Below are 25,832 nucleotides of genomic sequence, written 5' to 3'. Positions count from 1 at the left end.
TACAGCGCAAGACAAGATAAATGGCATCACAATGAGCCATTTGGCCTGCGCAGGCATTTTCAAATCCTTTGAGATGCAAGAGATCCTTGTTTTTTTACATTCACCATGATATTGCCGTCCCCGATATCTGTAATTGTCAGTTCTGCAGGATTTGAGATATCTAATCCTTCAATCCTACCCTCTATATTTAGTCATTTTTTGGGATCTGGACATTGCTGGCAAGGCCAGCATTTATTGGCTATCCTGAATTGTTCTTGAGAAGTTGGGGTGAGCTGCCTTTTTGAACCACTGCAGCCCTTTTGGTGAGGGTGCTCCCACAGTACTGTTGGGGAAGGAGTTCTGGGATTTAGATCCTGCAACGATGAAGGAATGTAATCACTCAACCATTCAACCACTCAACCAGGTACTGGAATTGCCTGCAGACATGCAAAATTTCTGGGTGTTAACTTATCAGATGACTTGTCCTGGGCCCAGCACACAGATACAATCACGTCTTTACTTTCCGAGGAGGTTAAGGAAGTTCGGCTTGTCACCGAACACTCTAACAAACTTCTACAGTTGTACTGTTGAAAGTATCCCGACTGGCTACATCATGATCTGGTATGGTGACTCAAATGCACAGGAACCTAAGAAGCTGCAGACAGTGGTGGACTCAGCCCAATACATCACGGGCACATCCCTCCCCACAATCAGTAATATCTATAGGAGGCGCTGCCTCAAGAAGGCAATGTCCATCATCAAAGATCCCCACCATCCGGGCTATGCCATCTTCTCACGGCTACCACCAGACAGGAGGTACAGAAGCCTGAAGTCCCACACCACCAGGTTCAAGAACAGCTAGTTCCCTTTAACCATTCGGTTCTTGAACCAGCCAGCACAACCCTAATCACTACCTTGGTGTAGCAACACTGTGATCACTTTGATGACTTTGCACTAAAATGGACTTTTTTTTTGTCCTAATTGTGTTCTTTCTTGTAAACATTGTGTATAATTTATGTTTAATTAATGTTTTCTTGTGAATGTTTTGTCTCTGATGCTGCGTCTGTGATGCTGCTGCAAGTAAGTTTTTCAGTTCACCTGTTCATACATGTACTTGTGCATATGACAATTAACATCAATACTGGACAATAAACTCGACTTTGACTTTGAAATTAAATCAAATAAGTATGTTAGAGTATTAATTGAAATAGCATCTAATTGTTCAGAAAATCTGCTAGTCCAGCACCACCAAAGTCCTGTGTGTACCGGATTATCAGTTTTTCTGTATTTAAAGGGTATCGGAAACAGAATTTATGACAGGAGCTGCAACAGTTTCTCCAAATAAAAGCAGGCAAATTACACCAGCAAAATGCAGCCAGTTGAGAAGAACTGCATCCAAAATTATTTGCAAAATTACTTATGGCGATATTATCACATCTTCAGTCCTTCTGAGGGTAGTATCGTCACAACAAGAGCTAACATATTGTTTATATTCCCTGATCGTTTTCTGGGTGGCCCTGGGGCAGAGTTCTGGAAAGTTATCTGCAGTTTCGAGATGTCCTGCAGACAGCAGGTTGGCACCAGGAGCTGGAAGGACTGGCTGCTGTTTTGGACACGGGTGAATAATGTTCAGTTTCACAAAGCTCCCTTCGCGCTTACATGACAACGGGGGGTTGCAGCTCAGCAGCAGCGAGCGAGCTCCAGCGGGCAGCGGGCAGCGGCCACACTGGGCACTGCAGGTGCTCCCGGCTCCGAGGGCGGGGCCACCCCTGCGGGGCAAACCCCTCACCGCGCCCCACCGCCCCGCATTCGCCGTCACTTCCGGTGACAGCGCGTCACCAAGGGTTTTTGTGCCGGCATATCCGGGACAATGGTGGCGCCCATGAGCTGAAAGCGTTGGAAGCGTCTGGAAAGGTGGAGAAGGTTCTGTGGGGGGGGTGAGGGGGTGTGGGGGGGGGTGTGGGGGGGTGTGGGGGGGGGGGGGTGAGGGGGTGTGGGGGGTGGGGGGGGTGGGGGGGGGATGAGGTGGGGGGAGGGAGGGGGGGGGTTGAGGTGGGGGGAGGGAGGGGGGGGGTTGAGGTGGGGGGAGGGAGGGGGTTGAGGTGGGGGGGAGGGAGGGAGGGAGGTGGGGAGGGAGGGAGATGGGGAGATGGGGAGGGAGGGAGGGAGGTGGGGAGATGGGGAGGGAGGGAGGGAGGTGGGGAGGGGAAGGGAGGGAGGTGGGGGGGGGGGAGGGAGGGAGGGAGGGAGGTGGGGGGAGGGAGGGAGGGAGGTGGGGGGAGGGAGGGAGGGACGGAGGGAGGTGGGGGGGGGAGGGAGGGAGGGAGGGAGGTGGGGGGGGGAGGGAGGGAGGGAGGTGGGGAGAGGGTGTGGGGGTGAGGTGGGGAGAGGGAGGGGGAGAGGGTGTGGGGGTGAGGTAGAGGGAGGGAGGGGAGGTGGGGAGTGAGGGGGGTGAGGTGGGGAGAGAGGGAGGGAGGGGAGGTGGGGAGAGGGAGGGGGAGGGGTTGGGAGAGGGAGGGGGAGAGGGTGTGGGGGTGAGGTAGAGGGAGGGAGGGGAGGTGGAGAGTGAGGGGGGGAGAGGTGGAGAGTGAGGGGGAGAGGTGGGGAGAGGGAGGTGAGGAGGAGAGGTGGGTGGTGAGGTGGGGAGGGAGGAGGTTAGGTGGGTAGGGGGTGTGAGGGGGTGAGGTGAGGGGGACGGGACGGGGAGGTGGTGGGGAAGATGGTGGTGGTGGGGGAGGGGGATGTAGACGGTGGGATGGGGCGGGCTCCTCTAGGAGCCTGTGGACCACTCATGGCTGTGGCAGGCAGCAGGTCTGGAGCGAGGTCCTGATGCTGGTTGGGGTTTGTCTCGGTGAGGGGCTGGATCAGCTGAGGGCCCCGATGGAGTTTGGATAGTTGGCTCCCCATCACTGTGTGGCCCAGTTGGAGCACATCCATCCCTCCCTCCTTCTCCACCCCCCCCCCCCCCCCCCCCCCCCCCCACCATGGCGCTGGATACAATCGTCAGCCATGCTGGTACTGGTCAAGTAGCCCAGTGCGGAACTGCTGGGTTTCAATCTGGGTTTTGGACTTTAGAGGCACTCCCCGATCAATGTGTGGCTGATCTGGGTCAGGAACAGTGGGAATAAGGCAGTCGCTTTTCATTTATTCATGGGATGTGGATGTTGCTTGCATTAAGTGCCTATTGACCAACTGCCCTGAATAGTTCAGATGAAGGGTCTCAACCTGAAACATGAACTGTCCATTTTCCTCTGTGGATGCTGCCTGATCTGCTAAGTGAGGAGTGCATCTTGTTTGTTGCCCTGGATAAGGTGGTGAGGACCACTGTGGAAAGTTTAGAGCTGGCTAGGCAGCAGCTCGGTGTTGCTCTCCTAGTCGGTGTGCTGTAGAATAGAGAATTGTAGCCGCACACAGCTGTCAACCCCTTAGGGAGGTATTGACCAGAGTATTACTGTAACTTATAGAGTCGTAGAGTACTACAGCACAGAAACAGGCCCTTTGGCCTATCCAGTGCATGCCAACCTGATCTTCTGCCAAGTCCCAGCTATCTGCATCCAGACCATATCCCTCCAAACCCCTCCCATCCATGTACCTATCCAAACCTCTCTCAAATGTTACAATTAAACCCGTATCTACCACTTCTGCTGGCAGTTCATTCCATACTCACACCACCCTCTGAGTGAAGAAGTTTTCCCCCTCAGATTCCCCTAATATATTTCACCTTTCACCCTAAGCCTATGTCCTCTAGGTCTAGTCTCATCCCACCTAAGGTGAAAAAACCTGCATGTATTCACCCTATCTATACTCTTCATAATTTTGTATACCTCTATAAGATCTCCCCTCATTCTCCTGCACTCCAGGGAGTAAAGTCCTAACCTATTCAACCTTTCCCTATAACTCAGGTCCTCAAGTCCCAGCAACATCCTTGTAAATTTTCTCTGCACTCTTTCAAGCTTATTGATATCTTTCCTGTAGATAGGTGACCAGAACTGCACACAATACTCCAAATTCAGCCTCACCAACATCTTGTACAACTTCAACATAACATCCCAACTCCTGTGCTCAATGTCCTGATTTATGAAAGCCAAAGTGCCAAAAGCTCTTTTCATGACTCTATCTACCTGTGACACCACTTTCAAGGAACTATGGATCTGTATTCCTGGGTCCCTCTATTCTACCCTGGTTTGTTCTCCCAAAGTGCATCACCTCACACTTGTCTGCATTAAATTCCATCTGCCATTTTTCAGCCCATTTTCCCAGCTGGTTAAGATCACACTGCAAGCTTTGATAGCCTTCCTCGCTGTCCACTACGCCCCCGATCTTGGTGTCATCCACTAATTTGCTAATCCAATTTACCACTTTATCATCTAAATCATTAATATATTTGATAACAACAGACCCAGTGGCACACCACTAGTCACAGGCCTCCAGTCAGAGAGCCACCTACTACCACTCTTTGGCTTTTCCCGCTAAGCCAACGTTGAATCCAATTGGCTACTTCATCCTGAATGCTGAGTGACTTAACCTTCTGGACCAGCCTCCCGTGTGGGACTTTGTCAAGTTCAATGTTCACCGCCTTTCCCTCATCGACCTTCTTGGTAACCTCCTCGAAGAACTCTGTTTGGTTAGGCATGACCTATCACACACAATGCTATGTTGACTATCCCTAATCAGGCCCTGTCTATCTAAATACTTGTATATCCTGTCCCTTAGAATACCATCCAATAACTTACCCACGACTGACGTCAGACTCACCGGCATGTAATTTCCCGGCTTATTCTTAGAGCCTTTTTTGAACAATGGAACAACGTTAGCTATCCTCCAGTCCTCTGGCACCTCACCCATGGCTAAGGATGTTTTAAGTATCTCTGCCAGGGCCTCTGCAATTTCTGCACTAGCCTCCCACAAGGTCTGAGGGGACACCTTGTCTGGCCTTGGGGGATTTATCCATCTTCAGTCACCTCAAGACAGCCAGCACCTCTTCTTCTGTAATCTGGATAAGGTCCATGACCTCACCACTCTTTCACCTCAGATGAGGTTAAAATGTGTTCCTTGTATTTGATTTTCCTCCCTGATACCCTTGGAGAAGATGTGCAGAGACTTGTCCTTATGAATCATAAGTTCACGAGGACAATGTGCAGTGAAGTTCAACTTCAGTGAATTTTAGTCAGAGTTCCAAGTTTTTGATCCAGTCGCAGTCGAATGTTTTTCCATGTCAGGCTGAAAAAGGATGTAGGAGCATTGGAGGGAGACCAAAGGTGATTCACCAGGCAAGAGGATTGTCCTATCAAGAGAGACTGGACAGATCTGTATTCCGTGGAGTTTGGAAGAATGGATGATGACATTGTATAAGATCCTAACAGGGCTTCACAGGGTAGATGTTGAGATGTTGCCACGAGTGGGAGAGTCACAACCAAGAGGACATAACAGCAAAATAAAGGGCCGGTCATTTAAAACTGAGAAACTATTTCTCTTAGAGGGTAGTGAACCTTTGGCATTCTCTACCCCCAAGGGTGGTGGAGGCTGGATCATTCGATATATTTAAGGTGGAGATGGACGAATATTTGAAAGGTCAACAAGTTAAGGGGTATGTTGAACTGGCACAGAAGAGGAGTTGAAGCCAGCAAAGGTCAACCTGATTAAATTGAATGGTGGGGCAGGCTTCTGCCTTGTGTTCCTTCTGCCTTGAGCACCTACTCCTGCTCTTGTGCATTCAAGAGATGGTGGATCCCTGGATTATTTAATTACAAGGAGGATCCCACAGAGGTGTCCCACACAGTAAAAAGGCTCAGGTTCCAAAATTTTGGGCTTTAGACCCAGTCGGGTTGGTGTGTGAGAATGTTAGATTGAGAGAAGCTTGGAGATAGTGGGGTTCACCACGTGCCTGCTGGTCTTCTGCTTGGTGACAGAGTTTGGAGATCTTGGCAAGTAACCTTGGTGCACTTTTCTGTCGCAGATGGAAACAATGTTTGATGCTTTCTAGATCTTCAGGCACTGTTGATTATTTAACTAAACTTTTTCTGTTGTGACAATGCGATCAGTCATCTTGCTTTGATTGGAAATTCTTGCAGTGACAGAGAGTATAAGGGCCTAGTTCATATTTCTGGATTCAGGTGACAGTTCACATTAAAGGCATAAAGCAGACATCCTGATGAAGTTAGAGCACATTCTACCTCAATGACCGGAATTCGGTGCAGTTTTGTAGGTTTACTTTATTACTTAATGAAATATTTTTTCTTTTTCTGTCTTTTCCAGATTGAAGTTTCTTCAAGATGGCAGAAGGTGGACCCGAGAGAAACAGGCAACATTCAAATAATCTGCAGGGTCTGCTGAGACTCGCGGTGGAGGCAGGATCAGTGGGTGATGCAGCTCCAGAACTGCATCCCATGCCTGAAGAGGCAAGTATGAGTCATGGAGTCGCGCAGCATGGGAACAGGCCCTTCGGTCCAACTCATCCATGCTGACTGTGTTGCCCAGCGACCTAGTCCCATCTGCCTGCGTTTGGCCCATAACACTCGAAACCTCTCCTATCCATGGACTTTTCTGGCAGCTCATTCCAAATACGCACCACCCTTTGCGTGAAGAAGCTGCCCCTGATGTCCCTTTTAAATCTCTCACCTCTGATCTTAAACCTATGCCCTCTTGTTTTTAGCTCCCCCTCCCTGGGACAAAGACTATGTGCTTTCACCCTGTTTATTGTCCTCATGATCTTATACACCTCTATCAGGTCACCCCTCAATCTCCTATGTTTCAGGGAATAAAGTCCCAGTCTATGTAACCTCTCCTTGTAACTTAGGCTCCCAAGTCCGGGTAACATCCTAGTAAATCCTTTCTACACTCTTTCTGGTTTAATAACATCTTTCCTATAACAAGGTGACCAAAGCTGTACACAATACTCTCAAGTGCAGCCTCACCGATATCTTATATAACTGCAACATAACTTCCCAACTCCTATACTCGGTATCCTGACTGAAGGCCAGCGTGGTGAACACCTTCACCACCACCTTATCTACCTGTGATGCCACTTTCAGCGAACTATGCACTTGCACTCCTAGGTCCCTCTGTTACTTTAGGTCCTGGGTCCTTCCAAGCCTTCATCTTCCCAGTGCTACATGGACAAAAAAAAATCCTTGGTCTGAACCAAGTTAGCTGCTGTGACAGGAGAAAGCGATGGGGAGAATAGAGAGCAAAACAAACTGGAAATGAAATGCGATAAACCTGCAGCAAATCACCTTCTGTGGGTAGAACTGATATGTTACTTTTCAGGCGTAACTCCTCATCAGGATGGTGCCTGACTTGCTGAAGTTTGCAGCGATTTCTGCTTGTGTGATAGCAGGATTGCGTTGATTGCCCTCAGTTTCCCCTTTTAATCGTGGACTACTGCTGGCAAAAGTCAAAGTTGAGTATATTGTTATGTGCACAAATACATGTGTGCACGGGTGCAATGAAAAACTTGTAGCAGCATCACAGGTACATAGCATCAGATAAGCAGCATTCACAAGAAAAACAAACAGTTTTTACGAGATAGAACACAAATAGAACAAAAAAAAAGTCCATTTTCATGCAAAGTGATCAAGCTGGTCATAGTGTTGCTAAGCTGTAGTGGTTAGGGTTTTGCCAGTTGGTTCAAGAACCAAATGGTTGAAGGGAAGTAGCTGTTCCTGAACCTGGTGGTGTGGGACTTCAGGCTTCTGTGCCTCCTGCCCAGTGGTAGCTGTGAGAAGATGGCATGGCCTGGATGGTGGGGATCGTTGATGATGGATGTTGCCTTCTTGAGGCAGCGCCTCCTGTAGATACTACAGATGGTGGAGAGGGATGTGTCTGTGAAGTTTTGGGCAGAGTCCACTACTGTCTGCGGTTTCTTACATTCCTGCACAGTTGAATTGCCGTACCAGACCATGACGCAACCAGTCAGGATACTTTCAACAGTACAACTATAGAAGTTTGAGTGGTTGGTGACGTCCCTAATCTCCTTAACTCCCTGAGAAAGTAAAGGGGGGGGGGGGGGGGCAGTATACCTGTATGTATGAACAGCGTGGATGTGATCACATTGGAAGCGAGACAAGTTTATTAGCTTTGTGAACAATTGTGAGAACTGTGCAATGCAGTATGATATTCATATACCTTCGGCAGTACAAGTGAAAGGTCCCTGCCTGAAACAAAATAAATCCTTCCAAATGTTGACAGACTTCTCTTCTTTACCTTTCAACTTTCTAACATCTGCAGTCTCTTTCATCATCTGAAATCAGCAAGCTCTCTGGACTGGACGAAAGAATCTGTGGATTATGTCTCTTTTGTTCTACTTTATTAACTGAGTTCCATTTTAGCCCCATTCCTGGAGTAATGGTAGAGGCCACTTGCACCTTCATTTCATATGTGATTTCCTGCAGTTTAGTAAAAGTTCCGTTCTGTGTGTTCCCTCAGCGAAGGCAGTGGTTGCAGGATGCACTATCGGATGCATTTAACGGACAGTTGGATGAAATTAAACAGCTCAAAGATTGTCTCCAAATCCTGAATGAAACGTCTGAGGATGATGCAAGTGACGAGGAAAGACGATGGAATGCACTTGACACCGTGGCAGACTTGTGTGAAAACCTTGACAATGCGCGAGGTAATGGATATTTTCTGTAAGAATTAAGTGTCATTTCTCCCTGTTATAAGTTCCAGTTTAAAAAGAACTGCATTGTCACAACTTTGGGATGCATCAAAGTACTTTGAAGTGGTGAAAAAGTTTTGAAATGCAGGTTGCTATCATGTTGTAGAAAATAAAGCAACCAATTTGTGTGCAATAAGCTCTCTCAAACAACTGTGAGATAACAATCAGATAGTTTGTTGTAGTGTTGTTACATGAGCAAACATTGGTTAGGGATAGCTCCCCTTTTCTATGAAGTTCTGCCATGTGATCTTTTATGTTCACCTAATAGGACAGGCTAAGCATGCAACAAAACCCAGACAACATTCAGGCATGGGGTAACCATTAATAAGTAACATTCACACGACAGAAGTCCCACGCATTCGCCACCTCCAACAAGAGAGTCCAACTAAGTCTTTCTGACTTTCAATGTTTTGCCATCACCGACTTGCCCCATTATCAACATTCTGGGGGGTTACCGTTGAAGAAACTCAAATGGACCACAAATGGTGCAGCTACAAGAACAGATCAGGGGCTGGGTATCCTGCAGTGTGACTCACCTGACTCCCCAAAGCCTTTCCACCATCAATAAGGCACAAGTCAGGAGCATGATGGGATAATCTTGTCCTGCTTGGATGAGTGAAGCTCCAACAGCGTTCAAGAAGCTTGACACCATCCAGGGCAAAGCAACCCACAAGTTATATCCTACACACCACTCTAAATGTTTGGATACTTTAAATACTTAGAGTATTGTGTTCAGTTCTGGTCGCCTCATTATAGAAAGGATGTGGAAGCTTTAGAGAGGGTGCAGAGGAGATTTACGAAGACGTTGCCTGGATTGGAGAGCATGTCTTATGAGGATAGGTTGAGCGAGCTAAGGCTTTTCTCTTTGGAGAGAAGGAGGACGAGAGTTGACTTGATAGAGGTGTACAAGATGATAAGAGGCATAGATCGAGTGGACAGTCAGAGACGTTTTCCCAGAGCGACAATGGCTAACACGAGGGGACGTAATTTTAAGGTGATTGGAGAAAGGTATAAGGGGGATGTCAGGGGTAAGTTTTTTTTTTTACACAGAGGGTAGTGGGTGCATGGAACGCACTGCCGGCAGAAGTTGTGGAAGCAGATACGTTAGAGACATTTAAGAGAGACACATGAATGATAGAAAAATGGAGGGCTATGTGGGAGGGAAAGGTTAGATAGATCTTAGAGCAGGATAAAATGTCAGCACAACATTGTGGGCCGAAGGGCCTGTACTGTGCTGTAGTGTCCTATGTTTTATGTTTAGTCTTTCTACCACTGGTACATAGTGCCAACGAGGTGTACTACCCACAAAATACAGCAGTTATTTGCCCAGGTTACTCCAACAGCACCTCCCAAGCCCACAACTGCTACCAGCAAGAAGGATGAGGGTTTCAAGCCTATGGGAACACCAAGCCTTGCAGCCTCTGCCTAAACTACACACCATCCTGACCTGGATATGTATTGCTGTCTCTCCATTGTCATTGAGTCTAAATTCTGGAATACAGCCTGATAGTGTTGTGGGAGCACCTTCACTGTAAAATCTGTGTGGTTCTGCAAAGTGGTTCGTCGCTACTTTCTCAAAGGGAAATAGGGATAGGCAATAAACAATGGCCTTGATGACTGGTTCCTGAAAGTTGAATGAATAAATATATTTTAAAAATCTGAAGGCTCTATTGGAGTGTTAGTCTAAATTTTGTAGTGCAGCTTCTGTGAGCTTTCTGTATGCAATTTGAGTGGCATTTTTTTCTGCAGGATAGAGTAATTAGTTTTCAAAATGTGCTCCAATGGCAGTAAAGAGCTGTGACATCTTATGAAAGGTGCAGTGTAAATGCTGGTCAGACTTTTCCTTAAGCTTTTCCCACTGTAATATAGAAAACGGTGGAGGGTTAAAACTGTGGGCTGATTTTCTTCACTCTTTGCCTCAATGGCCCAGGGTCTAATGAGGCCAGTTCTTTCATGTGCTCTGTGCTCTGTTTAGATTTCTGTAAGCTGGCCGGCATGCAGCTGGTGGTGAACAATTACCTGGAATGTTCGGATCCCGAGCTGCGATGGCGGACAGCGCACCTTATCGGAACGTGCAGCCAAAATAACCCCTTTGTGCAGGAGCACGTGCTGAACCTGGACACAATGCCCAAACTCCTGGATCTTCTCAACAGTGACAACAATGACATGGTTCGAATCAAGGCTCTCTTTGCTGTCTCATGTAAGTGCTGCTACTCTTGGTGAGGTTTTGAGGTGGGGTGGGTGGTGTCAAGAGGGAGGAACCAGCTTATGCAGGTAAAAATTTCTTTTGTTGGTCCCAAAATTAAAGAAAAACATTTCTTTTGGGGATGTCTATCGATACTTCATAGCAAAATAACTACTTTGTAAATGTAGTCACTGTTACAGCATGAGTGATACCTCAGCCAGTTTACACACACAGTAGACAAGAAATAGGAGCAGGAATAGGCCACTCGGCCCCTCTATCCTGCCCCAGCAATATGATCATGGCTGATTTGTGCAGGCCTCAACTCTTCCCCTGTGCCAGTTCCAGATAACTCGTTGATCTTTCAAATGTTTATCTATCTCCACCTTAAATATTTCTAATGATCCGGCCTCCACCTTTGAGTAGAGGATTCCAGAGGGTCACTCCCCTCTAAGCTCCCACAAGCATCTTTTTACGGTATTGATGTTTAAGGAGAAGTCCCCTGCTTTTCTTTGTGATAGTGCCATGTAACTTGTTATGTCCACCCAAGAAACTAGCTGGGGACCTTGGCTGCATTAAGATGCAAAGTGCAGAATATTGAGTGAGGGGTACCTTAAGACTATAATTGGTGTAGACCTATAATGTAGATGACGTACTGAGGGACAAACAGAAGTTAATTGGAGTGGATGGGGTTAAAAATAGAGTCTTTAAGGGCCTAGGGAAGTAACAACAGAGCATGAGGCTCAAACAGCTGATGCGAAGAGAGGGGATCACACACGTGGGTCAAAGTCCGAGTTGTGGATAGTTCAGTTTGGGTGGTGTGTGAGGGGTGCTGTATGGCTGGAGGAGGTGTGAGAGAGAGAGAGGACAAGGCCCTGAATAGAATTAGAACAGCAAGAAGAATCCCACAAAAATAACTACCTCGAGCCCTCTCCTGAATGTGTCAGGTTTCAAGCTGTGACAAAAAAAAATTTTTTTAATTACCTCCTCTTTCAAAACATACCTTGCTCTTTGACCATGGTTTTCATCATCAGATCTGTGGGCTGCTGCTTTCATAAATAAAGAGTTTATTTGGACTAGAAGAGGTCAAGGGGAGACAACTGAGGTGCATAGAATTATGAGAAGCTAAGATCAAATGGGAATGATCTATTTTCTTTATCAATGGGTTCAGAAAAAAGGAGTATAGTTCTAAAGTAATTGAAAGGAAGGTAGAGGCAGAAACCCTCATCACGTTGCTTTGATGTGTGCTTGAGGCTAATGAACCCACTGCTGGAAGGTAGGATTAGGCTGGGTAGCTCCTTTACAACCAACATGTGACAGGCTGAATGTAAATGTTAGAACATAGAACAGTGCAGCACAGTAGGGGCCCTTCGGCCCACAATGTTGTTCCGACATACATAAACCTACTCCACGATCAATCTAACCCTTCCCTCCTACACAGCCCATAACCCTCCATTTTTCTTACATCCATGTGCTTATCCATGAGTCTTTTAAATGTTCCTATTGTATCAGCCTTTACCATCACCCTAAGCAATGCGTTCCAGGCAGCCAGCACTCTCCGTGTAAAAAAAAAAACCTACATCCAACATCTCCCCTGAACTTTCCTCCACTCACCTTAAACTGATGTCCTCAGGTATTGGCCATTGCTGCCCTGGGAAAAGGGTGCTGGCTTTTTCTTGGGGCAGCAGTGGCCAATACCAGAGGATCAAAATGTTATGTAAATCTTCTGTAATTCATGGGTTGGGACATAGGAAGTATTTATGACCCATCCCTGATTGTCATGGAGAACGTGTTGAAGAGCTGCTTGTGTGATGTAGATACTCCCTTGGTATTGTTGGGTAGTGAGTTTCAGGTTCAGGCTAACACCAACAAAGGAACAACAATATATTTCCAAGTACATAATTAGGAGCAGAACGTGAAATTGATGGGTGTTTCCGTGTGCCCGGTGCCCTTGGCCTTCAAGGCCGGAGAGGTAGAGATGCGGGAGCTGTAGCCGAAGTCTTTGAGTTGCTGCAGGACTTCTGGAGGGCAGCACACACTACAGGTATGGTTTACCTGTAGCAATTCCAGTATATGATTGGGTGATTTGAGTGCTCGTGAAGGGGGCTAATCGCCCTGGATGGCGTTGAGTTTCTGGAGCTTTGTTGAAGCTGCAATCATCCAAACAAGTGGAGAATATTTCATCATTGTCCCTTGTTGATGATGAAAAGACTTTGTGGAGACTGGTGGTGAATCATCACCACAGATTCCCCTGCCTCTGGCCTTCACTTGCAGTTTCAGGAAGGGTTTAGTTGATTACCTATGTGAGGTGGATTGGTATTAAACCTTAGGCATGCCCTCAAATGTCATAGATTGCAATAGTGTGGGGATCTGCCAGCTAGCACCTCATCTCCGTGGGGCAGAGGTGCCATCAGGTGAGAATATTCAACCATGCAGATTTGGTTCCTAGCAGATACATTAGGGACATTTAAGAGACTCTTAGATAGCTACATGAATGATAGAGAATTGGAGGGCTATGTGGGAGGGAAGGGTTAGATAGATATTAGAACAGGATAAAATGTCGGCACATACATCGTGGGCCGAAGGGCCTGTACTGTGCTGTAGTGTTCTATGTTTGTGTTGGCTTTGATGATATCTGGTGTTATAATTGGCCTTGGCACTGATGGACATCAGGAATGCCTATTCCACTCCAAATATTTAGTGACTCCAGGTGGAAAGTGCAGATTCTTGAGCATTTGTCAAAGGTGGGGTGTGGGGAATGTGTGTGTACTGTCCTCCACTTTCAACAAGCCTGCTAATACTTCAGAAGATTAGGCTTGGGAAAGGATGCAGGTCCCTGGTCTGCACGCTGTTGCAGTAGGTCTGGGCATTTATAGTGTTGTATCGCATTTGAAAGCTGACGAGGTGTTAAGTTTGCCTTTCCTTGCCGACCTTCAGGTCTGGTGCGTGAGCAGGAGGCTGGTTTGCGGGAGTTTGTTGACCACGACGGTTTCTCGGTGTTGATGAGAGCCATGCAGAGCAGCGTCGAGAAGCTCAAGGTGAAGGCGGCGTTCTTGCTGCAGAACATGCTCATCAGCAGCCCTGAGCACAAAGGTCAGAAATTGCCATATTAAAGCTGGTGTGTTAGGGGGGAAGGATGGGCAGGTGTGAGCAGGGCAGAGGGGGGTGTGGGGCAGGTGAGCGGGGCACGTTTTCCTTTCCCGTACCAATATGCAATGATGGGTTTTTAACTGTTTTTCCTTCTCCTGTTTTATTCCCCTTCTCTGCTGAAGGTGCTGACTCGTGCGCGGATGCAGTTCCACGCCAGCTGAACATCCCCAGTAAGTATTGGCAGGCTATTCTATCACGGGGGCCCCATGGCTTAGCTTGGTTCTGCCCCTATTTGTCACCTATGTTCACTTGTAACGGAGTTCCTCAACACAGGTCAGATTATTATCAATGGGCCTCTTTTAACCCTGGATGAGACCTGCTGAAGTTAGTTGTTACTCTCCAACTGAGTCCTACCTGAAGCAACGAGATTGGGTATTGTCTCTGGACTCCTTTCTCCTGCAGCTTTTCTCCATCGTAAGGTCATAACTGACGAATGTGGAATTCCATTTGCATTTCTTCAGCAAATGGAGGAGTGCATATCTGCATACAGCAAGACCCAGACAACATGTAGATATAGGCTGATAAATGGCAAATAACATTTGCATCAAACAAGTGCCAGGCAAGAGAGAGCATCTAACCACCTACCCTTGATATTCAATGGCATTACAGTTGCCAAGTGCCCCACGTTTTGGGGGTCAACATGACCAGAGTCTCCAATGAACCTGCTACCTAAGGATTGTGGCTACAAGCGTAGATTAAGTTGTCCTAAAGTGAGTGACTCACTGATGCTCTGAATTCCTTTCATCAACAACGAGGAAGGTGATGAAATAACCTCCACTGTATTGGATGAGTTCAACTCCAACAGCACTTGAAAAGCTTGACACAAAATAGCCGTCTTATTACCCTAGCCATCATCCTAAACATTCATTCTCTCCAGCCTAGTGCACTGCAGCTGTGCTGTATATCATCTACAACATGCACTGCAGTTACTTGTTTGGGTAACTGCCAGCAACTATCTCCCAAACTCATGATCTCTACCACCAAAAAGAACAAGGGCTTCAGGCACAGGGGAATCCCACCATCTGCAAGTTTCCTCCAAGTGTCGCGCGCCATTCTGACTTAGAAATATGTTGCTGGTCCATCGTCATTACTGGGGCCAGATCTTGGAACTGCATCAACAGCACTGTGGAAGCCTCTTCATCAGAAGGACTGCAGGCACTTGGGAAGGCAGATCACCAACATCTTGTCCAGAGCAATAGGTGCTGGCACCTAGATCCTGAAAAATGAATATCCTTATAAAAAGATTGTGCTAACTTTCCAGAATCAAAGATGAGGGGTTGTCTTCGTGTGATATTTGCACTTAACAGCTTTAGGATCAGTAAAGAACTGTGATACTGCTGCAAAATACAGGGGGGGGGGGGGGGGGGGGGGGTTGCTGGAAGAACTGCAGATGAATATTGAATGTCTTTTTTTTTTGTCTATGGATATGCAAAATGACCATGGATGAGAGTTGCGCAGAGATTCTGCCTGTATAAGATGCTTGAACAGACATTTATATGATAAAGATGAACTCTGATCTTTCAATCTACCTCTCCATGGCTCTTGCACTTTGTCTGCCTGCACTGCACTTTCTCTGTACCTGTAACACTATATTCTACATTCTGATTTTTTCCCTTTTGTTCTACCTCAATGTATTTGTACGGAAAGATCTGTCTGGATGGCATCCTAAAAAAAAGCTTTTTGCTGTACCTCAGTACATGTGACAATAATAAACCGATTACCCTTTGGGTTATGGAGAGAAAGGATTAAGCAAGGCTTTGCTTGTCCTCTCAACCCCTTCCACCGTTATTGGAAGTTCACATCGGGGATCTTGGGTAAAGACAATGTCCGGTGGACTTGTGAATTTAGAATAGCCTGCCAACACTTGGACTGGGATAATATATGTTCGGGAGGGAGCTGGGTTGTGTGGAACTGCAGTCCAACCAGTGTTCAGAACTGGAGGGGTGAGGAAAGCAGTTGCAAAGGAAACATTGAAGAACATTGCACATGTATAGCATAGCAGTCCTTAGCATGTTAGATACTCCCTGCTCCAAGAGTCCAGGTGACTGACAGGCAGGTCCCTGCAGGGAAATGTAACAAGGAGTTCTGGAAAAGGAAGGTTTGTAAATAAAGTGTAGCGAAGACCTTGACATCCTTGAAGTCCATCGATAAAGAATTTGCCTTTTTTTCCTTCTGCAGACGTACTTTGCTCAATGGGAATGGTGCAGCAGCTGGTATCACTCCTACAGACAGAGCACGACCCCTTTCATGAGCATGTTCTGGGTGCACTGTGCAGGTGGGTGGACACGCCTTCCCCTTCCACACTGTCAACTATTGTCTCCTTTTAATTCCATAAGACACAGGAGCAGAATTAGGCCATTCGGTCCATCAAGTCTGCTCTGCCATCCAATCATGGCTGATTTTTTTTTTTCCCAACCCCATTCTCCCGTCTTCTCCCCTCAACCCTTTTACCAATCAAGAACCTATCAATCTCTGCCTATAAATACACCCAGTGACTTGGCCTCCACAGCCCTCTGTGGCAATGAATTCCACTGAAGAAATTCCTCCTCATCTCAGTTTTAAAGGGACGTCCCTTTATTCTGAGGCTGTGCCCTCGGATCCTGGACTCTCCTACTAATGGAAACATCCTCTCCGTGTCCATTCTGTCCAGGCCTCTCAATATCTGGTAGGTTTCAATGAGATCCCCCCCCCCCCCCCCCCCCCCCCCCCCCCCCCCCCCCCCCCCCCCCCCCCCCCCCCCTTGTCCTTCTGAACTCTAGCGAGTACAAGCCCAGAGACGTTAAATGCTCCTGTGTGTTATTCCTGTCAACTTGGATGCTCTGCTCTATCCCAATGATTACACACTTGCATAAACCTTCCCCCTGTGGACAGGGGCTCCAGAGATCATTTAACTTGCTATGGAATGTCACTGCGTCGAGCTAGTTGTTGCCTCGTCACCACCCTTTCCAGCAGAGTGGACAAGCACCAGTGAGCCCAAATGAGAGCTGAAGGACTTTATTTTCAAGACACTTGAGGATGCAGAGACAAGCAAATTTGTGCAAGAGATTGTGTTTAGGATTCTGGAAGCCCTGGTTACATCGGTGGTTGGGAATGTGGAGCTAACGTTATACTTAGATCATCCACAGTCTTATTGAATTGTGGTCTACACTTGTTGCTAATCCATCTATTTGTAACACAAGAAAAAGATGCAAGAGTAGACATCATCCTAGTGTCTTCTTTGCCATTCAGTAAAACCGTGGCGACTCTGCTCCTCTTTGACCTGAAATTCCTTAGTTCCCTTAATATATAAAAGAGCTATCAATCTCTTTCTTAAAGATAGAGTAACTGAGCGTCCACAGTCCTCTGGGTAGCAGGAAAGCATCTTTGATTCTGCTGCCAACCCAAGAATGCACAGTCAGTTGTCCTCCCTTTCTTTGTCACTTGTTTGCTCGCAGAATGGACCAGGCCGATAATCACCACGACAATCTGTGCTGTGGATGCTTCCTCATAACTTAGTTGGGTGGTGAGCAAGAATTAACTGTTTGCAATGAAGAAGCTGGTAAACAGAGGATTAAAGGTGCTTTTGAAGTCCCATGAAGAGAGGAACCTGGTGATGATCAGTCCCTGATGGATGAATCCCATGGCCAAGCGGGACTTTGCCAAAACCTTGCTAAAATTCATGTACAACAAAGACACTCCTTGTTATGTCCAACCTCACTGAAATTTTGAGGGTAACTTCCTGTGACAAATCCACACTGATTGGCCTTGAATAAGCTGCATTTTCCTAAATGGAGCTTTATACCATGCCCCAGAATGATTCAATAATTTGCCCACCATCATTAAACTAACCTGGCCTTCAATACTCGGTTCTCCCTTCTACCCTTTTCTACGGTGGCACAATATGTGTGGTGCCAATCGTCTGTCACCGTTCCTGCAGCTGGAAGGTTTGCTAAGTGATAGTTAGAGCCTCCTCAGTTTTCTTCCTTTTACCAGCTTCTCAATTTATTCATTTTCAGAGATCCTAAGCCCCTTAACATCTCCTCTCTTATCATGTTGATCGTATTATCCCATCCAATATTTTCTCCTCAACCACAGAGTGACATCAGCCCCTCTGTTGAAGGAAACTGCAATTGATTCTGGTGGTGGTTGGTAGTGGGCTTTTCTCTTTGCTTGGTTGTCCTTTGTTCTTTATACTCATAAAACATCTTGGAGTTCTTTGATTTCCTGATGTGAGTTTGGAAATGGGCTGGAGAGATTTGACTGAGCTTGGCTCTGTGGGAGTGGAAGGTGGGAATTAAGACACAAGAGTGCTTGAATGGGAACTATAGAGGAGTGTTTCAATAGATAGAGCTGAGCATGGTCAGAGGTGTGTGTGCTAATTTGGTGCAGATATCTGTTCAGAGCTCACCTTGGGGCCAAATGCTAAAAGAATTAGACAGGGAGACAGTTCACCCTGTCTCTGAATTAGTCAGGGATAACTCAGACAAGTTTAAAGTTTATAACTTGAAACAAACTGGTGAAGAGTTCCTGTAGTCAGCAGGTCTGGTTTGGCCCTGTTATATGTTCTGTGGTCTTGGATGTTAACCCCTTGCGTACTGCTTTTAAGTATCCATTTTCTGGGTACTGCCTCCAGTGAGAAGGGAAGGCCACGTGCATGGCGGGATCAGACCCTGTTCTCAAATCATTAAATATGTCTTTCCCTTGCAGCCTAGTGACCAATTTCCCGTTCCTCGTGGATTTCACAGCAGTGTCAAGAACCGGAGCTGGGTCTGGAGGATATTTTAATCGAGAGATCACGGATGCTAAAAGATCAAGAGGAATTTCAGGTGCATAAGATTTTGAGACTGGTCAGATGGTAAACTAGTTATTAATATATCCTTAGAAAGAACAAAAAAACTCCAGAATAAGTGTGAAATATTTCTTAAAAAAAAAGCTTTGAAAATGCTTCTCTCCACTCTGGAAAGTTTCATATTTCTTTAAGACATTGAAGGAGGCCATTTGGCTCATCGAGTCAATACCAGTTCTTGGAGCAGTCCCAACCTATTCTCTCTCAGGTGCCCTTCTGATTCTCCACTGACCCATTCCTCCCCTTCCCCCTCCTCCTCCCTCCTCGCCACCCCCCCGTGCACACATGCAGAGACAATAATTTATGTGGCCAATTGACCTACTAACCCACACGTCTTTGGGATTTTGGAGGAATCCAGAGCACCCAGGGGAAACCCCACTCTGCAAACTCCAGACAGACCACACCAGAGGTCAGGATTGAACACCCAGGTCACTGGAGGTCAGAGGCAGCTGCAGCACCACTCTGCCACCCACTCTTTTAGTAGGAGCCAGACTTGGAGGAGAGCTGTCACTGAATATTGATCAGGAGTGGAAGGCTTGCAGACTTTAATATTCTCCACCTTCCAGTATGCTGAGACCCATAGCTATTTAAAGACCTGGGCTTAAATGGTTGGTACCTCACGACCTTGTTGGTCCTTGGTTCCAGTGAGTTTGATGTTCTCTTTTGAATTGGAATTTAACTTTATCCTGACTTCTAGTCGAAGCATCACACATTTATGATAGTGCCTTTTAAAATTAAACCATCTGGGTTTATACAGGCACAGCACATAGAAGCGGTTTCAAAGGGGAATTGAGGTGAAACTTGAGGAAGGAGAGTTGCAGCATTAAGAGGCGGCCAGCCTGGCACAGTGGATGCTTGATGCAGCTGTGAGTTTGCCATCAATTGCCAAGGCCTAGCCTGGTGTCCGAGGGGAGAGCTGGAAAGAGTCCAGAATATTAAAGTAAAATATGAACCACAATATTAAAGGCTGATCTCTGCAGCAGAGTTGACTACTTAAAAGTTGTTTCACAGGATGTGAATGTTGCTGATTAGGTTGGCATTTATTGTCTATCCTGAACTGTCCCAGAACTGAGCGGGTTAGTACAGGTTAAAATTCTCTTGTCCAATGCCCTAGGACCTGACAGCTGCTGGACCACAGAAACTGCCCTGATCATCTTCCTCTAATCAGGAGAACTGTTCTCTTTAAGTGAAGACGCTCCCCAAGTTATGCAAGAGTTCTGAGAACTGTCCATAACCTGAAGTTTCTGTTAGTTGGAAACGCTGAGATTGCAATGACTAATTGGCTACAGATTTTAGTTAATTTTAGACTTTTAGTTAAAAGTAGTTAATTAGTAAAGATCTGTACGACAGATTCAAAACATGCCAGAGCATAGGAGATGCCAGACTAGAGAGTTTCAACAGCAGAACATTTCACGGGGCTTTGAGTCAACTACCCTGCTTTGGATTGAGGGTTGTATACAGACCAGACTGGGTAAGGAAGGTAGGTTTCCCGGACATTGTTGAAACAGATGGGGTTTTATGTCAGTCTGGAAGTTTCACGATCACCATTACTGAGACTGGATTTGATTTCAGATTTATGGAATTATTTGGTTTTAATTCCCTGGTCATTTGGTTTCGAACAATCAGACATATCCCACTGTAACAGGAAAGTAAAATGTTGCAGATGCTGGAACACTGAAACAAAAACATAAAAATTCTGGAAAGGCTCAGCAGGTCTGGCAGAGAAACAATGAATGTTTCTGGTCGATGACCTCTCATCGGTACATCGGCCTGAAACATTACTCTGTTTCTGGCTCCATATACTGCCTTACCTACTGAGGATTTCCAGCATATTCCATTTCATATTGTCGCAGTAACAATGGGTTGCACATTCTACCCAGCCTATGGGGAAAGAAGCTTCAACCACAGGTGAATGTCTTCTGTTTGCGGATCCCATCCACAGCAACAATTACCCTTAAACCCCTTCATAATTATAAAGATGTCTCTTTTCCCCAGCCTATTTAGTATTTTCTGGTCATTATGTACTTTCAGAGTCAGATTTATTATCACTGACTTAACATGACGTGAAATTTGCTGTTTTGCAGCAACAGTACAGTGCAGAGACATAACATTACTATAAATATCTAATATTGTTCTTTTCTGAATCATCTTCCCTGGTGTCTTTCCATAAAACTGATTTTTCTAATTTGAAAGCCAGTCCCTTTTGCTTTCATTGTTAGTGTTAATGAGCCAGCAGCGATACTGGGACTTTGCATTTCCAGAGTGGCTCTTCTGGCTATTTTTTTAAAGAGGGATTTTGTTCTGTGCAAGCACTTGCAGTACAACACAGATCCTGAAGGTGGTGCTGCTGGGCACATAAGGTGTCGAACCCATCACTGACACAACAGTTTGATGTGCCTCTGTAAAGTGATCATGTTTGAGATGTTTGCATTCTGTTGTATGGCTCATGTCAACTCTGCCACAGTTGTATAAGTCATCGTTAGCTTTTTGTCTTTTGACACCCATCCACTGCGCTGTATTTAAGAGCCCACTGTTCTACTCTCTTTACACTCATGACAGCTCAAACGCCATCTATAAATTTGCCAGTGATGCCACTGTTGTTGGTAGAATCTCAAATGGCGATGAGGAGGAGTACAGGAGTGAGATTGGCTGGTTGAGTGGTGCCACATCAACCTTGCACTCAACATCAGCAAGACCAAGGAATTGATTGTGGGCTTCAGGAAGGGGAAGTCGGGAGAACACACACCAGTCCTCATTGAGGGGTGAGCGGTGGAAAGGATGAGCAGCTTCAAGTTCCTGGGCATCAATATCTCAGAGGATTTATCCTGGGCCCAAAACATTGATGCAGTCACGAAGAAGGCACGCTAGTGGCTCTACTTCGTTAGGAGTTTGAGGAGATTTGGTATGTCCCCAAAGGCTCGTACAGATTTCTATAGCTGTACAGTGGGGAGCATCCTGACTGGTTGCATCACAGCCTGGTATGGAGCCTCCAATGCACAGGATTGAAAGAGGCTGCAGAGGTTTGTAGACTCAGCCAGCTCCATCACAGGCACAGCCCTCCCCGCCATCAAGGACATCTTCAAGAGGCAGACCTCAATAAGGTGGCGTCTATCATTAGGACCTTCACCATCTGGGACACGCACTCTTCTTGTTACCTCCATCAGGGAGGAGGTACAGGAGCCTGAAGATTCAAACTCAATGATTCAGGAACAGTTTCTTCCCCTCCGCCGTCAGATTTTGAATGATCCATGAACCCATGAGCAGTACCTCATTATTCCTTTTTTTTGCACGGTTTATTTTTGTAATTTATAGATATTATGTCTTGCACTGTACTGCTGCCGCAAAGCAACAAATTTCATATTGTATGTCAGCGATGATAATTCTGATTCTGACCACAAATTGGAGCAGAAGTTGGCCATCAGCCCCTCTCTGCCACAGTAAGAACATGGCTGATTCTCTAACTTATCTACTTTCCCACCTGGACTCCAAGATACCTAAATATTTATCTGCCTCAGCCTCAAATATACTTGACCGTTGAGTATCCACAGAGATTTATAAGCTTCTGAGTAGAGAAATTCTTGTCTTTATCCTAGTTCTCAACACATTCGTGTGCTTTAGATTAGTGATTACTGCTAGTATTCCTCCATTATTTTCAATATTAGCACCATCACTCCATGTTCTACCAAGGGAATAAGCTACAAGTCTTGATGGCTCCGTGCAGAGTTATCTTGCTCAAGAGTGTTCAGTCATTTCACAAGCTGCTGGAGGAACTCAGCAGGTTGAGCAACATCTGTGGAAGGGGTGGGGGAAAGGAATTGTTGACATTTCGGGTTGAGAAGCTCCATCAGGACGGGGACTCGACCTGAAATGTCGACAATTCCTTTCCCTCCACGGATGCTGCCTGACCTGCTGAGTTCCTCCAGTAGTTTGCTTTTTGCTCCAGATTCCAGCATCCGCAGGCATTTGGCTCTCCAGTCATTTCATTTGGTTTTGACTTTTGTTGGGTTGGAATATGATGCCTTCTGCACTCAAATAGCCTAATAGTACTTTTGTAGGGTCACTGAAGGCAAATGGGTGAGAGAATGGAGGGATTTTTTGAGTGCAGTGTTGTGAAATCCATCACCTTTTGGAGAATAAGTGAAGGGCGGGGATCTAACAGTAAGGAAAAGCAGTGAATCCTGTCTAATTTGACTTCTGATAAAATGCAGGAAGAGTTGGAATTCTGTGAACAGCTGCTACGTGTTTGCTTCAGCCAACCTGAGGAGAATGGGATGGACCGGTGATGCAAGGAGATGGCCCGCAGAGGTTGCTTACGCCGCATTGATGGAAAGAATTTACCCAACCTTTCAAATGGCCTCCTGCAACTGCGATTTGCAAAGCTTTGGAAGCCTGGTGCATTTTGAATCGGCTTATGTATTACACTTATTGGGGGGAGAAAAAGACTGTTGAACAAACATTTATTTCAATCTTTTAATGTTGATCCAAAATGTCCCAACACCCATCCAGTTACCCGGTCACCCTGTCTGTTCATACTCTGTGTACAACTTTCTCCAGTCGATTATTTTTAATGACCAGTTAGTGAGGTAAATACACTCAATCATTTGTGCCCAGCACAGTCTACAGTTTGTCACTCGCCGTTCGCCGTCTCTTTCTGTGCACCCGTTGGCTTTTCTGGATTAAATCCCAGATGGGGAATTGGAGATTTGTAATTGGCAATCTTCTTTAGAATCCCAGACCCACTAGATTAATATGGAACCCTTTGTGTTCTGGCAGTCTCGACATCCCCTACACATCTTCTCCTCAGCCCAGGGGAATGTACAGTTTATCTCCAACAGGCTGTGCTGTCTAGGTGCTGAGTCCATGCTCCTGAACCAAGATACAAACCTCGGTGAGTAATCCCAGATGGTGCCTCAGTTGAATAATTACCTGGCTCTTTGATACTGTAGGACCTTTTGCCATGAACTGCCCTGAGCTGCTCACAGCAGCAATTACTCCAAAAAAAATTAACTTTGGGGGCTGTGGGGGTGGGTGCGGAGAGATGTGTTTTTAAACTGTTATCTCGCACAAACGTTTTAATCTTTAAGATCTGTAAATCTGAAAACAATGTGGAGAGAGAAGAGACCTGAGCAGGGTGTGACAGGGCCGTTCATTAGAGAGTTTCTTACTGCAAGGTTGGTAACCTGCACTGTTGCTGGAGTGAGCAGATGGAGTTAACCTCTTGCCTGCAGTCTTTGGGTCAGATGGAGCTCTGAAGGGCTACAGAGACGAAAGGTATAGGAACAGGAAGAGGCCACTTGGTCCATTGAGCCTGTTCAGCCATTCATTGAGATCTTTGGTTACCTAACTCCACGTGTTAGCCTTTTCCACACATCCTCTAATATCTTTGGTAATTTCCTGAGCTGCTCTTTGTGGGAATTGCCCAGTGCCCTGTATGGTGTTGATAGGTGCACATAGCATTTTGAGAGTGGAACCAGTCATTTGAACATGGTGGTTATTGTTCATAAGAATCTGAAGAGCACAATACGCTGATTGCCCCGTGACTGTAACAGGCTGGTGTCATTTTGTGAAATCTTTGATCCTGCTGCAAAGTGTTAGGTTCCGTTTCTGTGAAAACATTAAAGTGACATTTGACCCTGTGCACTCTGTGGGGTCTCCTGCCTTTTGTTGTTTCAGTGCCACCACGCCATTGATTTGTTGTGGATGCAAAAACCCTCATTACATTTAGATAATACTTTGGTTTGGATTTAGCTGTGAGCTGCAGGATTATGGACCCGGTGCTGGAAATTGGGATTAGGCAGGGCGGCACGATCTCAATGCACTGAATGCCCTTCCTCTGTTTCAGAAATTATTCCTGTAAACGTTCTGTGTAAATGCGGGAAAAGGGAGCAGACCATAAGATATAGGAGCAGAATTAGGCCATTCAGCCCATCGAGTCTGTCTGCCACTCAATCGTGGCTGATTTTTCTTTTCAACCCCATTCTCCCACCTCTTCATAACCCCTTAACCCCCCTTACCAATCAAGAATCTATCAATCTCTGCCTTAAGTACACCCAATGACTTGGCCTCCACAGCCGTCTGTGACAACAAATTCCACAGATTCACCACCATCTGGCTGAGGAAATTCCTTCTCAGTTTTAAAGGGACGTCCCTTTATTCTGAGGCTGTGCCCTCCGATCCTAGACTCCACGTCCGCTCTATCCAGGCCATGAGAACACGAAGGGTTAGTATTAAGGGAAAGAGGAAACCTCTGTGTATCTGGAAGTAGCAGCTAATGCAAAAGTTGGTAGTGAAGCAATGCGCAGTGAAATAAATCCAATGCTTTTCTGGTCCACGTGTTGACTTCTTCTTTCCCAATAATATTCCACATTAGTTTTCTAGACGCACTGACTCCTTGCTGGTTTTACAAGCAGAGATGAAGGGCGTGCCTTCATGTAATACCTTCCACAAATGGTAGTGCCCCAACTGTTCACAATCAACACTGACACTGTAACTATTACATGGTGTCGTCAGACCCAGTAGCCGGTTTATACACAGCCTGGCCCCACAAACAGCAATGACTTTAGGAGATTTGGTATGTCACTGTTGACTCTTCTGACTGGTTGCATCACTGGAGGCTCCAATACACATGATCACAAGAGGCTGGTTGTAGACTCAGCCAGCTCCATCACGGTACAACCCTCCCTGCCATCAAGGACATCTTCTGAGGCGGTGCTTCAAGAAGGCAGCATCCATCACTAAGGACCCTCACCATCCGGGACATGCCCTCTTCACGTTACTACCACCAGGGAGGAGGTACAGGAGCCTGAAGACCCACACTTAACAATTCAGGAACAGCTTCTTCCCCTCCATCAGATTTCTGAATGGTCCACGAACCTATGAATGCTACCTTGTTATTCCTTTTTTTCGCACTACTGTAATTTTATGTCTTTCCTCTGCACTGCTGCCACAAAATAACAAATTTCTAGAGTGTGTCTACTTTAATGCAAGAAGTATGAGGAACAAGGCTGATGAACTTAGAGCGTGGGTAAGTACATGGAACT

General features: G+C 46.2%; 2 protein-coding genes across 2 annotated transcripts in view; one reads left to right on the top strand and one right to left on the bottom strand.

Annotated features, from left to right (window-relative positions):
* LOC127585534 (MOB kinase activator 2-like) overlaps positions 1-25,832 on the bottom strand; it is a 507,209-nt gene that overhangs the window by 129,310 nt on the left and 352,067 nt on the right. The gene's annotated exons all lie outside the window — the stretch shown is intronic.
* Positions 1,813-25,123, top strand: hspbp1 (HSPA (heat shock 70kDa) binding protein, cytoplasmic cochaperone 1). The gene is given in 9 exon segments (XM_052043081.1): positions 1,813-1,893; positions 6,235-6,377; positions 8,404-8,590; positions 10,611-10,835; positions 13,755-13,910; positions 16,146-16,242; positions 18,654-18,687; positions 18,689-18,772; positions 23,001-25,123. Coding segments are annotated over 8 exon segments (984 nt in total). The 5' UTR covers positions 1,813-1,893; positions 6,235-6,251; the 3' UTR covers positions 23,076-25,123.

The sequence above is a fragment of the Pristis pectinata genome, chromosome 33, assembly GCF_009764475.1.
Source record: "Pristis pectinata isolate sPriPec2 chromosome 33, sPriPec2.1.pri, whole genome shotgun sequence".
Classification (NCBI taxonomy): domain Eukaryota; kingdom Metazoa; phylum Chordata; class Chondrichthyes; order Rhinopristiformes; family Pristidae; genus Pristis; species Pristis pectinata.
Note: the sequence above shows the minus strand (reverse complement) of the source record. Positions and strands in the feature narration are given on the sequence as shown.